At 44.7% G+C, this 12,880-nt stretch overlaps 1 protein-coding gene across 18 annotated transcripts in view; it reads left to right on the plus strand.

Moving 5' to 3' along the window:
- Positions 1-14: 14 nt before the first annotated feature.
- LOC102520902 (histone H2B type 2-F) overlaps positions 15-12,880 on the plus strand; it is a 55,631-nt gene continuing 42,765 nt past the window's right edge. For 15 of the 18 annotated variants that reach the window (XR_004314056.1, XR_004314053.1, XR_004314055.1 and 12 more), the window contains exon 1: positions 15-617. Coding sequence is in view for 11 of the 18 variants with exons in the window: in XM_006195438.3 (XP_006195500.2) it covers positions 241-617 (377 nt within the window). In the remaining 7 variants the exon portion in view is untranslated. Of the gene's footprint in view, positions 618-4,274; positions 8,286-8,307; positions 9,870-12,880 lie in introns of those variants that run through there. The other 3 variants (XM_014568337.2, XM_032464391.1, XR_004314057.1) reach the window with 3 other exon arrangements.

A 12,880-nucleotide genomic window follows, 5' to 3' on the forward strand; every position in this document is an offset into this window, starting at 1 on the left:
GAAATGGAACGTTTTGATTGGTTAACATGACTTTTGTTCTAATGACCACTAAGGAAGCGCGAACAGAACCTTATTTGCATGGACTCCACCCCTATGACGACACTATTGGATTTTAACCAATAAAAACGCAGTACTGTGCTAGTCTTCATTTGCATGCAGGCTCTATAAGTAGCGCGTAACCAAGCCATTTGCCGCAGTTGGGATTGCTTCTAGTAGAGTGTTGCTTATCTTCGTGCAAAAATGCCGGATCCAGCGAAATCTGCTCCTGCTCCCAAGAAAGGCTCCAAGAAAGCTGTCACGAAAGTGCAGAAGAAGGACGGTAAAAAACGCAAGCGCAGCCGCAAGGAGAGCTATTCCGTTTACGTGTACAAGGTGCTGAAGCAGGTGCATCCGGACACCGGCATCTCGTCCAAGGCCATGGGCATCATGAACTCGTTCGTCAACGACATCTTCGAGCGCATCGCGGGCGAAGCGTCCCGCCTGGCGCACTACAACAAGCGCTCGACCATCACGTCCCGGGAGATCCAGACGGCCGTGCGCCTGCTGCTGCCCGGCGAGCTGGCCAAGCACGCCGTGTCCGAGGGTACCAAGGCCGTCACCAAGTACACCAGTTCGAAGTAAGAGCGCGCAAGGGACGAAATAGAATATTTACTTAACCCCAAAGGCTCTTTTCAGAGCCACTTAAGTTATCAGAGAAAGTGGCTGTAAACACTTGGTAGAAGGTTGGTTAGCTTTTGGTTAGGTGGGGTGGGCCTGTGGTCGTAAGTGGACTTGAATTTGGTTTTCGTTTGGGGCCGTGATGAATATTGCGGTGGCTGTTAAAATTTGGATCCTCCTACAGTCTGGTAGTGTCGCCTAGCAGTACAACTCTTGCTGGTATAAATGAGTAACTAGTTCTCAATGTGGCTCCTACCTAGTCTGAGCCCTCAATGGGAGCCTAGGTACAGATAGCAGGGATAAGCGACCCCCTTTTGCAGAAGTTTGGTTTTTTGTTTTTTGATGTGGGGGAGGATGACTAGCCTGTCCTACTGTTTCATCTGTTTGTCCTTAAATGTTTCCAGAGTCTTACATTTTTATTACTATTAAGGTAGTAAACAAACTAGGATTTACTTTATTCTAGAGCACAGAGCTCTTAGTTCCCTAGTCCCTGCCGTTTATTAAAGTCTATATATTCTTAACATATACCTCTAGGTGTCTGTCACAAACTTTTCTCAGTGTAGCCAGGTGATGTATGTTGGCCTGTCTGTAAATCTCAACTTAGCCTCCCCTAACTTCTTTTGAGTCCAGCAATCCTCAACTATATTTTGCCCCTCAACTCTGTGGGACATTTGGCAATATCTGGAGACAATTTTAATTGTCATGTGGGGGGAGGAGCGCTACTGGTACCTGGTGGGTAGAGGCCACAGAGGCTGCATAGGACAGTCCTCACAGCCAAGAATTATCTGGTCCATAACGTCAACTGTGGCGCCAAGGTTGAAAGACCCAGCGCCCAAAGACTTCCCTTACCTTCAGGGTTTTTGGGTTTTTTTGTTTTTGTTTTTGGCCCTTCAGGATTTAATCTTTATTTAGGTCAAACCTTTCCCCAGTCCCTACCCAGCCAGTGTTGTTGCCCTTGGTGAAGCTGAGCAGTTCATAATTTACTGTGATTATTTAAATTCCACAGGAAAATTACCTCCTCCAGGGCAAGGACCTTGTCTTGGTTCTGTAACAAACTTTCCTGGTTGTGAGAATCACTCCATGCTTTCTAAACATACTTCAGTTGCCTCTCCTAAAGCTTTCTGATAAGGTCGCGTCTAGGGGAAGTGGGTTTTAGTGTTTTCAGGTGTATTTTTAAAAAACAGATTTGGGGGTCATATATACAAAAGAGCACAATTAACAAGTATAAATTTCTGAAGCCCTCTCAGTTCAAATCTTGCATAACTCAAGACTAATCCTGACAAAGGCTGGATTTTTTTTTTTTTTAATAATAGACTTTTTTTTTTTTTTTTTTTAAGAGCAGTATCAAGTTCACAAAAGGCTGGATATTTTTACCAAATAAAATATACTCTTGAGGAAATCTAGAAAATCTTAGTTTCTAATTCACTTGACAGTCAAACTTGGAAATTAAGCCATTCTTTGTAAATTTGGGGGAATTTACATGACTTTGTGCTTAAAATGAAGTTTAGTAATTTATAATGTAGGAGTTCAAATTTACATCCAATTAAAAGTTGTATAAAGTGGGCTGTATCTGATTTCTTTTTTTCACTGGGAAATTGAGATTCTCTGTGAGTCATCTTTCCCTGGAGGCTACCAGAGATGACTCAGCTGAGAACCTAAAATTTCCAGTTGAAAGAAGATAAACCATTATACAGTACAGTTTATGATAGGGAAAAAAAAAAATCACCCTAAGAATGAGAAGGCCAGGGTGGTGTGTCCTGTAGCCAGTCAACCTGTCAGTCTGTTGTTCCCCTTAGCTAGGATCCTAAAGGCCAGGGACTCTTCTCCCTGAGGACTAGGGACCATGTTTCTCACCATCTTTCAGATTTATTAAAGCATTGTCAGTTGGCCCATTTATCCACTCACTAAAGGATTAAGCCTCAACTCCTTATCCTGAAACTAAAAGCCTTCTACCAACTGGCCAAAATGTACCTTCTTCAATTACTCATTTCCCCCAGACCTCTAGCTAGCTAAAGCGGCCTTTAATGCATCTTAAAGGATTTCTCTTCCTTTGTGCTTTGGTTGTGTCAGTCTTCTGCGCTGTACAGTTTGTCATTCTCTAGGCTCCTCAGAGCCTATCATCCTGCCAGTTCTTTAAACTCTTGCTCAGATCTCACCCTGTGAAGCCTTCCCATCCTATCTTTGTTCATGGGGGAGTCTTTTTCATTTTAAATCTTAAGGCTCTATTCTCTGCACAATGAATTTAAAGTTAATAGTGTAGCTTTGTGAATTCTGTAGCCTTGTTCCTAAATTTCATTTTCATTGGCTTTATGTTTTCTTATGTTTGTCTTCTAGAGGGTAGGGTCCAGCTTTTTATACTACTTGAGATCTTTCACAAAGGCTATCCCAGTGCCTGATACAAAATAGCTCTCAAACTTTGTTGACGATTCCCCAGAGCATAGAACACTAGAAAACTGGTGTGAGGATGGCAGGTTCAAATACTCCAATGAGATTTTTTTTTTCCTCCGGTTTTTCCTAATTTTTTTCTTGCTCCTTTAACCTGGAATGCTTTTAGTTGCTCTTAATAATTATTGGCCCAGTTACAATAACTGTTAGACATTCAAAAATTCTGAGAGGAGCAGATAAAGTACTGCACTTGACAGCTTCCCTTGAGCCAATGAATGTTATATTTGTGACCAAAACAATGAGATTAGAGTAGAGCTTTTTCAGCCTAGTTTGAAGTACTGCTTTTCCAGTGTTGCAAACAAGGAAGTGGTTGGATTGGGGGGAGGGTGCATCCCAGAAGTGTGTGATATTAAGATAAGGAGCCTTAAATATCAGATCCTGGGAGTGCTGCAGCTGTAGAAATGGGCGTGGCCTGGGTCAGGTCAAATGTCATTGACATTGATTGTCTTTTTTTCCATCTTTTCAAGGGCTGGTGAATGGACTGTGATATGCATAGAAACCTATAAAAATGACAGTTTAATCTTCTGTCATGACTTTCAGACAAATATCTCATTTTTAAACTAGTGCCCTTCCTAAAATTGATCTAAAAGGCAAATTTATCCACATTTGGCATGTCTCCTTACTCAAGACTCCTAACAGGTAGAGTAACAAGCAGGAGAAGGGCAGACTGATGAACTTGTACCCGTATCCACTACAGGATCACTACCCCGCCGGGGAGCGCGTGCTTGCTTTCCTGGGCTGCTTCACTCCTCTCTCCCTGCTGCACTGGGAACATGGAGTAAGAGGGACTTTGCTTATCTAAGCATCTTTGTTGGGGACTCTTCCTATCAATCCCAACCAAGATAGCAAATCTAAACCAATACTGTATACTAGGGTTGATGGCAGAGAGTAATCACATCCGTTAAAGATCCACACTGTCCAATCGAAGTTTGCACAATGATGGAAACATTCTGTACCTGTGCTGTCAGTACAGCAGCCACAAGCCACATGTGGTTACTGAGCACTTTAAATACAGCTAGTGTGACAAGAGCTGAATTTTTAACTTTAATTAATTTGAATTTAAATCACCACATGTAGCTAGAGGTTACCATGCTAGACAGTGCAAGTCTAAAGGAGGGAAGTGGCCCCCATAATGCCTGTATTTTATTAAACAGCCTGGCCCTTGAATTTAGGTGGACCCTGGAGGTGACTGCAAGCTCAGCTCATTAGTGGCCACAGTTGTAAGCTGCCATGCCAGACACGGGAGCTTTACTAGAGCAAGCTGACACGGCCTTAGGTATGTGGTATGTGACTGATGATTTGGTGGGTACACTCATTTCTATCTGAATCGCGAACAGTTTACATTCACATGGGACAGGTAACATACATTACACAGCTTTGCCCCAGAGCTATCTTCAAAATTATTTTCCCTAGATTTAAAAGAATATGGATTCATTGTCTTCTATCCAATGTTGTCCAAATGAGAAGTCTGACATAAATTTGACTCCTATATCTTTGTAAGAATTTTCTGAGTGTTTTTAGAATTTTCTCCTTAACTCTTGTGTTTTGGAATTTTATCACCATGTCTCTAGGTAAAGGTACTTTTAATTCATCTCTATATGAGCTGCATTTAATGAGACCTTGCCGTCTGCAGATACATATTCTGTGAAGTAGTCTCCTTTCATTCGCTCAGGAGCCCCATGTATGACAGCTGGGCTGTGCACTGCACAGCTGCAGGGGACACTGTTCACAAAGATTATAATTGAAACGGTGCTCCTGAGGCTGTGCAGTGCACAAGCAGTGAGCTTTATTTGGTAGACCTATATTTTATTTTTTACATTATTTCTATTCTCTCCTCAAACTCCTAGTGGGTGAATTTTGGAACATCTGAATCTATCATCCATGTCATATAACTTTTTTCATATTTTCTATCTTTGTATCTTTTATTTGACATTGTGGGGGAATCTCTGGGCTTCATCTTTCAGCTCCCACATTTTTTCCAGCTATACTGATTCTATTCTGGACTTAGTCCTACTGTTGAATTTTTGCATTAGTAACCAAATTTAAAATTTCCAAGATGTTTATTGTACTTTTTTTTTTTATTGAAGTATAGTCAGTTCACAATGTGTCAATTTCTGGTATTCAGCATAACAGTTCAGTCACACATACGCATACCTATATTCGTTTTCATATTCTTTTTCATTATAGGTTATACAAGATACTGAACATAGTTCCCTGTTCTTACACTCTTCACCCTTATTCCATCTGCCATTTTTTTGGTCAATTTTCTATCACTTCTAGGAATTTGGGGTGGAAGATGGGAAAAATGCAACATATGTTCAGTAAACTAGATTGAATTAGTAGGTATTTCCACTGTACGTTAGAGATGAAAAAGTTCCATAGCCCTCAACAGGCATTCCCTACTTCCAACATCAACTAACATTGTGTCAAGCAATAATCTAAGAATTTTATATGTATTTACTCATTTACCTTTCAAAAAACCATTATGAAGTAAGCATTACTATTACTCTCAATCTAAAGCTGAGAAAACTGAAGCATAGAAAGTTCAAAAACCTTGCCCTAGTGGCAGTGCTGACAAAGAGCAGGGCTGGGAGACGATCTGTCTTAAGAGCCTGCACCCTTTCCTAACACACTATACAGTGTCTTACTCAGAAGACTTTAAGAACCCAACACCCTTCTGCACCACCAGGAAGGGTACAAATGCGTTTACTTGGACATCTCTGTGCTGCTGTGGGGCGATTGTATATGGTTGTATTTCTATCCGCCAACTCAATCTAAAAGACTCAGGCCTGTAAGTCCGTGTATGTAGAATAATTTCCTCCTGCCAGGAAGAATAGTCACAGTCATTTTACTCTTATAATCATTGGAACTTTAGTATTTCCCACTATAAATGATTTGCACATGCTAGTCCAGAAAGGTTGGTTGTCCTCAAAGTCACAGCCAGACTCCAGATGATTGCTGTTTCACTGGAGAGCATGCCATTTCTTCCTCAAAATGAAAGTATCTTTTCAGAGAACACATGTGTGGGGAACTTCTCCAAAATGTGTAAATCAATTATCCTAGCCTTTCTTGGAGAGTTTCTATCTCCATGAACTCACATACCATGTTTGGGAATCTCTCCCTTTACCACATGCTTCTCAAGTTATTCTCTTCCATCCTAAGTCAAAGGGTTAAGGAATAACATGTGCTTAGTGTGATATGGAGATGAGAGGCCAAGGCAGAAAGATGAACTTCTTACCCTTTGGGGGGGTTTGACTCCATACTTAGAAACATACAAAGATATGAGGAATAAAGGACAGCAAACAATTCTTTGGCTCCAATTTCACTGCCAGTGTGCACTAACAAAGGCGTCTATACCTAAAAGAACTTGTGGAAGCCCAAATTTTCAACTTACTTGTGTTTTCTTTTTGACATCCTGCTTTCCATTGTCAACCTTAATGTACAGCTTGCTTAGGGTCTTTCAGTTTTTATACAGTTGTAACTATGACATTGGTGGTAATCACTTAAGATTCTAATACCATTTACAATAACTCACAAAAATGAAGGACCTAGGAATAAATCTAAAAAGATGAATAAGACTTCTAGAGAGAAAAGTGTGACGTTGTTGAGAGTGACAGCATGTTCATGAGTTAGAGAAGTCAACATTGTAATGATGTCAGAATTGGCACCACCACCACCACCCACGCCTCCAAAAGATCTACGGATTTAATGCAATCCTACTCCAAATCTAATAGTCTTCTCAGGAGGATCTGACATAATTGATCACTCTTTCTTGAGATGCTTTCTTTCCTGTTATTTCTTTAACCTTACTGGCTACTCCTTGTTAACATCCTTTACTACCAGCTCTGGGGCCTTGTTCTCCAGGATAGGATAGGCCTCGGACCCTTAAGGGTGGAGCTCCACAGTTCCTAAGTGAATTTCAGAACATCCCTTGAGGAGCCAGGAGGCTTCCTGCCCACTGGCCTGCTGGTTCTACCAGCCGGGGATTCCTTGCTGGCTCTGATGGTGGTGGAACTGAGACAAGAGGGAAGGGGTAGGGCACAACCATTAAAAGAATGACATAGCAGTTACCACCAAGGTGACAGGAGATTCAACCCCCAGTAGACCTTGAGGCCCAAGATGGTAGAAAATTTGACTTCCAGTAGACCCTGAGCTTCGTTATATGCTCATTATAATATATTAGCATGCTAAATGACACTCCTGCAGGTGCCATAAAGTTTCCAAGGCTAATCATAAAAGGTCAACAAGTGGGTGATGGCTCAATTCCTGGGAATCCCAGCCCCTTCCCCAGAGGGGTATTTGGAATAATCCTCCCACTTGTTAGCATATGAAATTACTGAGCCAATGACAACTATCAAGCCTGCACCTCAGTGGTCACTCTCATGCTTTCTGAGCCGGCCTGCAGTCTATGGAGCATCTACTTTTGCTTTAACCACCCCCACACCTTGGTGCCAATCTCATTTTCCTAGAGGACCCCATGCTCTGAGGCTGCTCGCCTCTCTAGATGGCCTGCATCCTGCTGTCACCTGAAATAAAACACACAACCTGTAAGCTGAGAGTTATGTTTCATTCAGCGGACTTTCTGAGGACTCGAACCCAGGAGGCAGCCTCTCAGATCACTTTAAGAGACTGTTCCACCTAGGGAAGAGAGGAGCCAGGATATATGGGAGTTTTTGCAGCCAAGACCAGGTACTCAGAATATCAAAAGATTACTGTTAATTAAAGAAACCCAGACATCTCAAGTTAAGGAATTTAGTGCTTTTTCTATGTCTGGGAAGGTGCAAAAGTCTGGGCTTGTTGAAATCATTCCTTTGACAATCACCTAGCTATCTAGGGCCAGGGTCCTGTTTTTCCACATCGTAAGTTCCCCCAGGAGGCACCGTTGTGGGTGGCAGCAGAGGCCCAGCTGCCTGCTTGTCTGCATCTTGAGTTCCCTCCGATCACTGTCGAGGGAGGCAGTAGCGGCTGGTGACTTGATGGCCACAGCACCCTTTGCTGATACGGCTGGCAGTATTTTTTGTCCACACTGCCTATGGAACGTGCATCTCCTAGGCCTCTTGCTCTCTCACCTTTGGAGATGGCCTGCACTCTGTTTATCTACTTTTACTTTAAACTAAATACCCCCCCACCCACCCCTCACCCCCCAACACACACACACACACACACACACACACACACACACACACACACACGCACACACACCTCGTGGCCTCCCTGGCCTTCTGAGGCAGCCTGCACTCTGTCTATAGAGTATGTATCTCTCTGAATAAATCTACTTTTACTCAGCTGTGGCCCGCTCTTGGATTCTTTCCTGCATGAAGCCAAGGACCTTCACTTGGCAGGGCTCGTCCCAGGGACTCGCCCGAGACCTGGGACAAGACCATCCTTGTGCCCCATTTTTCTTGTATCAGAACCAGCAGGGAATCATCCACTTGACTAGAGGGCCGTCTGGCAGTCTCCACCTGCTCCCTCTCTGCTGCCGCCTCCTGCTGCCTTTTTCTTGACTCTCGTGGGGACAGCTAGTGCCGGTTGAAACATCGAGACCCTGTGGACTCCTCCCTAGTGCAGATTCTTTCCTTGTCCCCTGTTTCTCTGTTGTAGGAAATAGGCTTCATCCAGCCTCCTTGACCTTCCCTGAGTTCCAAAGGGCAGTTTTAAACAGTAGCTAATCAGGGAAGGGAGGGGAGTCAGACCAGGGAGGAACAGTCAGGAAACTAGAGCAGGGGGGAGGGCAGAGCTCAGAGGTAGAGTGCCTGCTTAGCGAGATTGCTGGAACTCCGCCCTGTTACCTCACCACCAACCAATCAGGAGGTCACACACCCTGCAGCAATCGCTGCAAATTTTGCCTGTAAATGCTTTTCTCCAAAACCATCCGATTCCTGGTTTTTGGAGCATAAGCCGCCTGTCCGCCTTGCTTGGCCCTGCAATAAGCATTTCTCTGCTCCAAACTCCAACGTCTCAGTTTGTTTCGCCTCACGGTGCGTGGGGCACATGAACTTTTCGGTAACACCTTCCCCTTCCTTTGGTCCCTCAGTGCGGGTCTCCCTGGAGGCCGCAGCCCTGGGCAAAGTCCCTTCGGCTTCGCGCCTCCCAGCAGCCCCTGCGCCATTCGGCTGCCCAGGCTGCAGGTGCACTGGGCCGCCAGCGGGTGGCGCCGTCACCCGGTCCACAGGCAGGATCTGGCTCCCAGCCGCTCCCCGCCGCTCCCCGCCCCTCCACGCCCGCTGGCCTACAAATTGGTAAAAAGCTCCGCGGTTCCGGGAGGCCGCCGACCAACACCAAAGCTTTGGCTTCACGTGATGCTTGCTTCCTGCAGCTGCCTGCGGGGCCCACTCGGGAGTCGGATTCTCACTTGGCGACCCCCAGCAATTACGTCGGGATTTAGGCGAAGCAGCCCAAGAGTTGGGCGCTCTTTTGGGTACCGGGGTGAATCAGACACGCATGATTCCTTGCTCTCCTCTACCCGCCGGTCGCCGCTGCCGCCTACGTGACCAGACCTAATTTCTTGCCCCTGCCAGCTCTGGGGAAGCAAATGCTTCTCACAGGATTTTGGGGGGAAGTTGCAGGAAGCGTGCGGCTGCTAGCCTCCACGATGCTGTGACCCCACGCACCGGCGGGGGCGGCGACTAGGGTCGCAATGTGCACAGGTGACCACAAGGTGGCGCCAGCGGCCTTCTGCGAGATACGCTCGGAGCACAACGCCTCCGCCCAGTCGGGTTCGAGAGCTACCACCTTGGTCTGTCCATCCAGGAGCCAAATTCCACCAGGTAAGTGTGGAGCTATAAGTAAGTGTATTAATGACAGTTGTTAAATAGCTGTTTACAATAGAATCTACTATCACAACTCAGGAATAGGAATGATTCATGAGCGACAGCAAGCAGATTTGAAACCAAGTAAAAATACAAATATGGATTTACAGTATCTAGTACTTTTTTTTCTTGGTAAAAGTTAATGAAACAATTTCTTCTAAATTGATCAAGAAACTGTAAAACACCAACTTACCTTCAATACATTCCTTTTACATGAAGATGTAATGTTGATCTGTTAGAAGTGAAAGAACTTTCCACTCCTTTTTGAAATCATGCAGAATATTTAACTGAGGAACAGTCTGAGTCGCGGGTGAATGAGATCAGCTCTTTCCTTTTACTGAGGATGGTGAAAATGCAGGAAGACTGCTCTTTGAAGTCAGTGGATATTTCCCAGCATGCTTTTTACATATGTTAAATACTCTCTGTGATAACATTTATGCTATATGCACAGTGTTGCCAGCTTCTTGCCTTAGTTTACTTTAGGATTTTACATCCTCGCTGGGGTTGGGTGGAGCTATGCAACTGTTCTGACCAATGAGTTGGAAGTAGAGTGCTGTGTGTCATTTCTCCGCTGAGCATTTAATTCCTGGTTTTGAGATGCTCCTGATCTCTCACTCTGGCACAGCAGCTGGCCGCCTTCAGCCCCATCAGTTGACCCTAGTCCAATATGAATGAATAACAAAACTTTGTTGATTGAAGGTGCTAGGATTTTGGAGTTGTTCGATCCTTAACATACTCTGGCCTATTCTTATACAGCCCAAGTTGCAGATGTGTATTTCAGGTACAGAGCTGTGGATAAGTTTGTTGCTCTAGGTGAGATAAGGTGTGGTTAAATACAAATTGTCATAAAATTTGCCCTACTTCTCTACAATATACTAGGATTGGCCAACATGGGCCAACGTATCCCTTGCTAATACCTGGCTTTGCCCCTAACACCCATAAGTAAAAGATAAAGACACAAAAACTTACCTCTGGTTTATAGTTCCTTTGTCTCTTTGGTACACTCAAGAGATTTTTTTTATCCCCAGGGCAATGTATGATGATTTGGGATAGGTGAGAGATATGCCTTTCTTTTGTAAATTGGGAGACGGGTAAGTAGGGAAAAGGAGGTAGAAAAGATGAACCAGCTTCAAACAGAGCAGGCATGTTTGTAGTCAGTGCAACATAACGAAAAGGTGTGTATGGAAACTGGGCGCTGGGAGCTGACTCCCTTAAACTAAATCGCCAGTGTACCCATCAGAACATCGTTACGTATCCCTGTGGGTTCATGTCCTCCTACAGGACACCCGTGTTGGTGAGCGAAGCAATCCACATGTATGACATTAGTGAGTGGCAGTGACTCCAGAATAAACGGTTGTATGATCCATGTTTTACCAGTATTGAGTAAAATCCTGTTGACGCATTCCTTGATTTCAGCAAATAAAATTAGCAGGTTTGTATTTTGCTTCTAACTAGTGAAATTCCAAAGCCTGACCTTAAAATGGAAGCCTTCATAATTCCTAAAGGTATAATGAGAAATAAATGAAGATGGTCCCTCTCCCTTACAGCTGGAGGGAGAGAGGACACTTTGCATCATAGACCAGCTCACAAAATCAAATCTAATAAAGTATTAAACCAAGAACATTCACAGGAACACCAAGCTTATTCTCCTGTGCAAAACGGAGCCTGCTGCATATTTTTAATGTTACCAACTTGTTTGTTAAAATAAATGTGTCCCTAGAAGTGTTTTTTGAACAAACAAGCCTTATAAGACTCCAGAGATTTTACAGATTGTTGTAATGGCATGCAAAATGCTCAGGCTGTACTTTCTGGAAGCAGAGGCTGAGACAGAGCTTGGGGTGCAAGACAATTATTAGGCAGGAACCGTTGTGAAAGGAAGAGTGAGGACGTAGGATTGGGCAGAGGGGGAACTCAGACTGAGGTGAAAGCCTGACAGCCTCGCCTGACCCGCTGGGGTGCTCTGGAGCAGCACTGCTCATGACAATAGTCCTGCTTTATTCCTGCAGGATGTGCAGGGGGCTCCAGGAAGGGTGTGACCTTAGAGGCGGCAGGGCAGCCCCCAGAAAGGCAAGGCATTAACTACAGCGGGGGGCTGCCTGCAGCGCACTCCCTGCCGCTGGCTGTCGAGCCCTTTCCTGTTGGGGGTTTGGGCAGCACACCTCCATGTCCCCATTGTCCATCCCCATGCCATCTGGATCCACCAGGGGAGGAGTGCTAGCTCTTATTAGAGAAGAGTGGACTACTTTTGGAGGCTCAAAAGGTTTAGAAGCATTGGGGGTCAAAATTTGGGGGAATCTGCCAAGATGCCTCATTTGTTAGGTTCCCAGGTCTCCCAAATGGGGCCTTGGCCTCAGACTTTCTTTGAAGTTTGCGCCCCTGGACTTTGGCCTGGCCTTAGTGCTTGGCTTTCCTTGGCATTCCACTTCACAGGAGATGAGAGCTCCTTCCATGCCGGCAGCCAAAGAAGTTCTCTGGTTTTCAATTGCTTGTTTCCCTTAGCTGCTCATTGTCTCTCTGTAGAGCATCAATGGTGCTTTACTGGAGTCACTGAATTCCATTATCCTCCTGTCCACTGTTTCCTCCAGAGACCTCAAATACCTGGTCCATGGCAATTGCTGGTGCATTCCCTTCCACAAGGACAATTCCCAGTTTACCACTGGGGACAGTTTTAACAACTGAACTGCCACTTTGTGCCAAGGGCTCTCTGCGCCTCATTGCCCACTGCCTGGGTGAATTTTCCATCTCTAAAACCTTATCCTACTATCTGCTTTCTCAGACCACTCACTATAAGAAGCATTGCATATTGGGCTCTCAGGGAGCAGAGCTGAGATGGAGCTTAGGGTGCAAGATTTGTATAAAGGATCAACATCTATCAAAGAATAGAATGGGAAAGGGATTGGAAAGGGAAGGAAGCCGGATTGGGCAGCTGAATTGCAATGCAGACCCAACAAAACCTTAGCCAACACAGT

This window comes from Camelus ferus, chromosome 21 (assembly GCF_009834535.1).
Source record: "Camelus ferus isolate YT-003-E chromosome 21, BCGSAC_Cfer_1.0, whole genome shotgun sequence".
Classification (NCBI taxonomy): Eukaryota; Metazoa; Chordata; class Mammalia; order Artiodactyla; family Camelidae; genus Camelus; species Camelus ferus.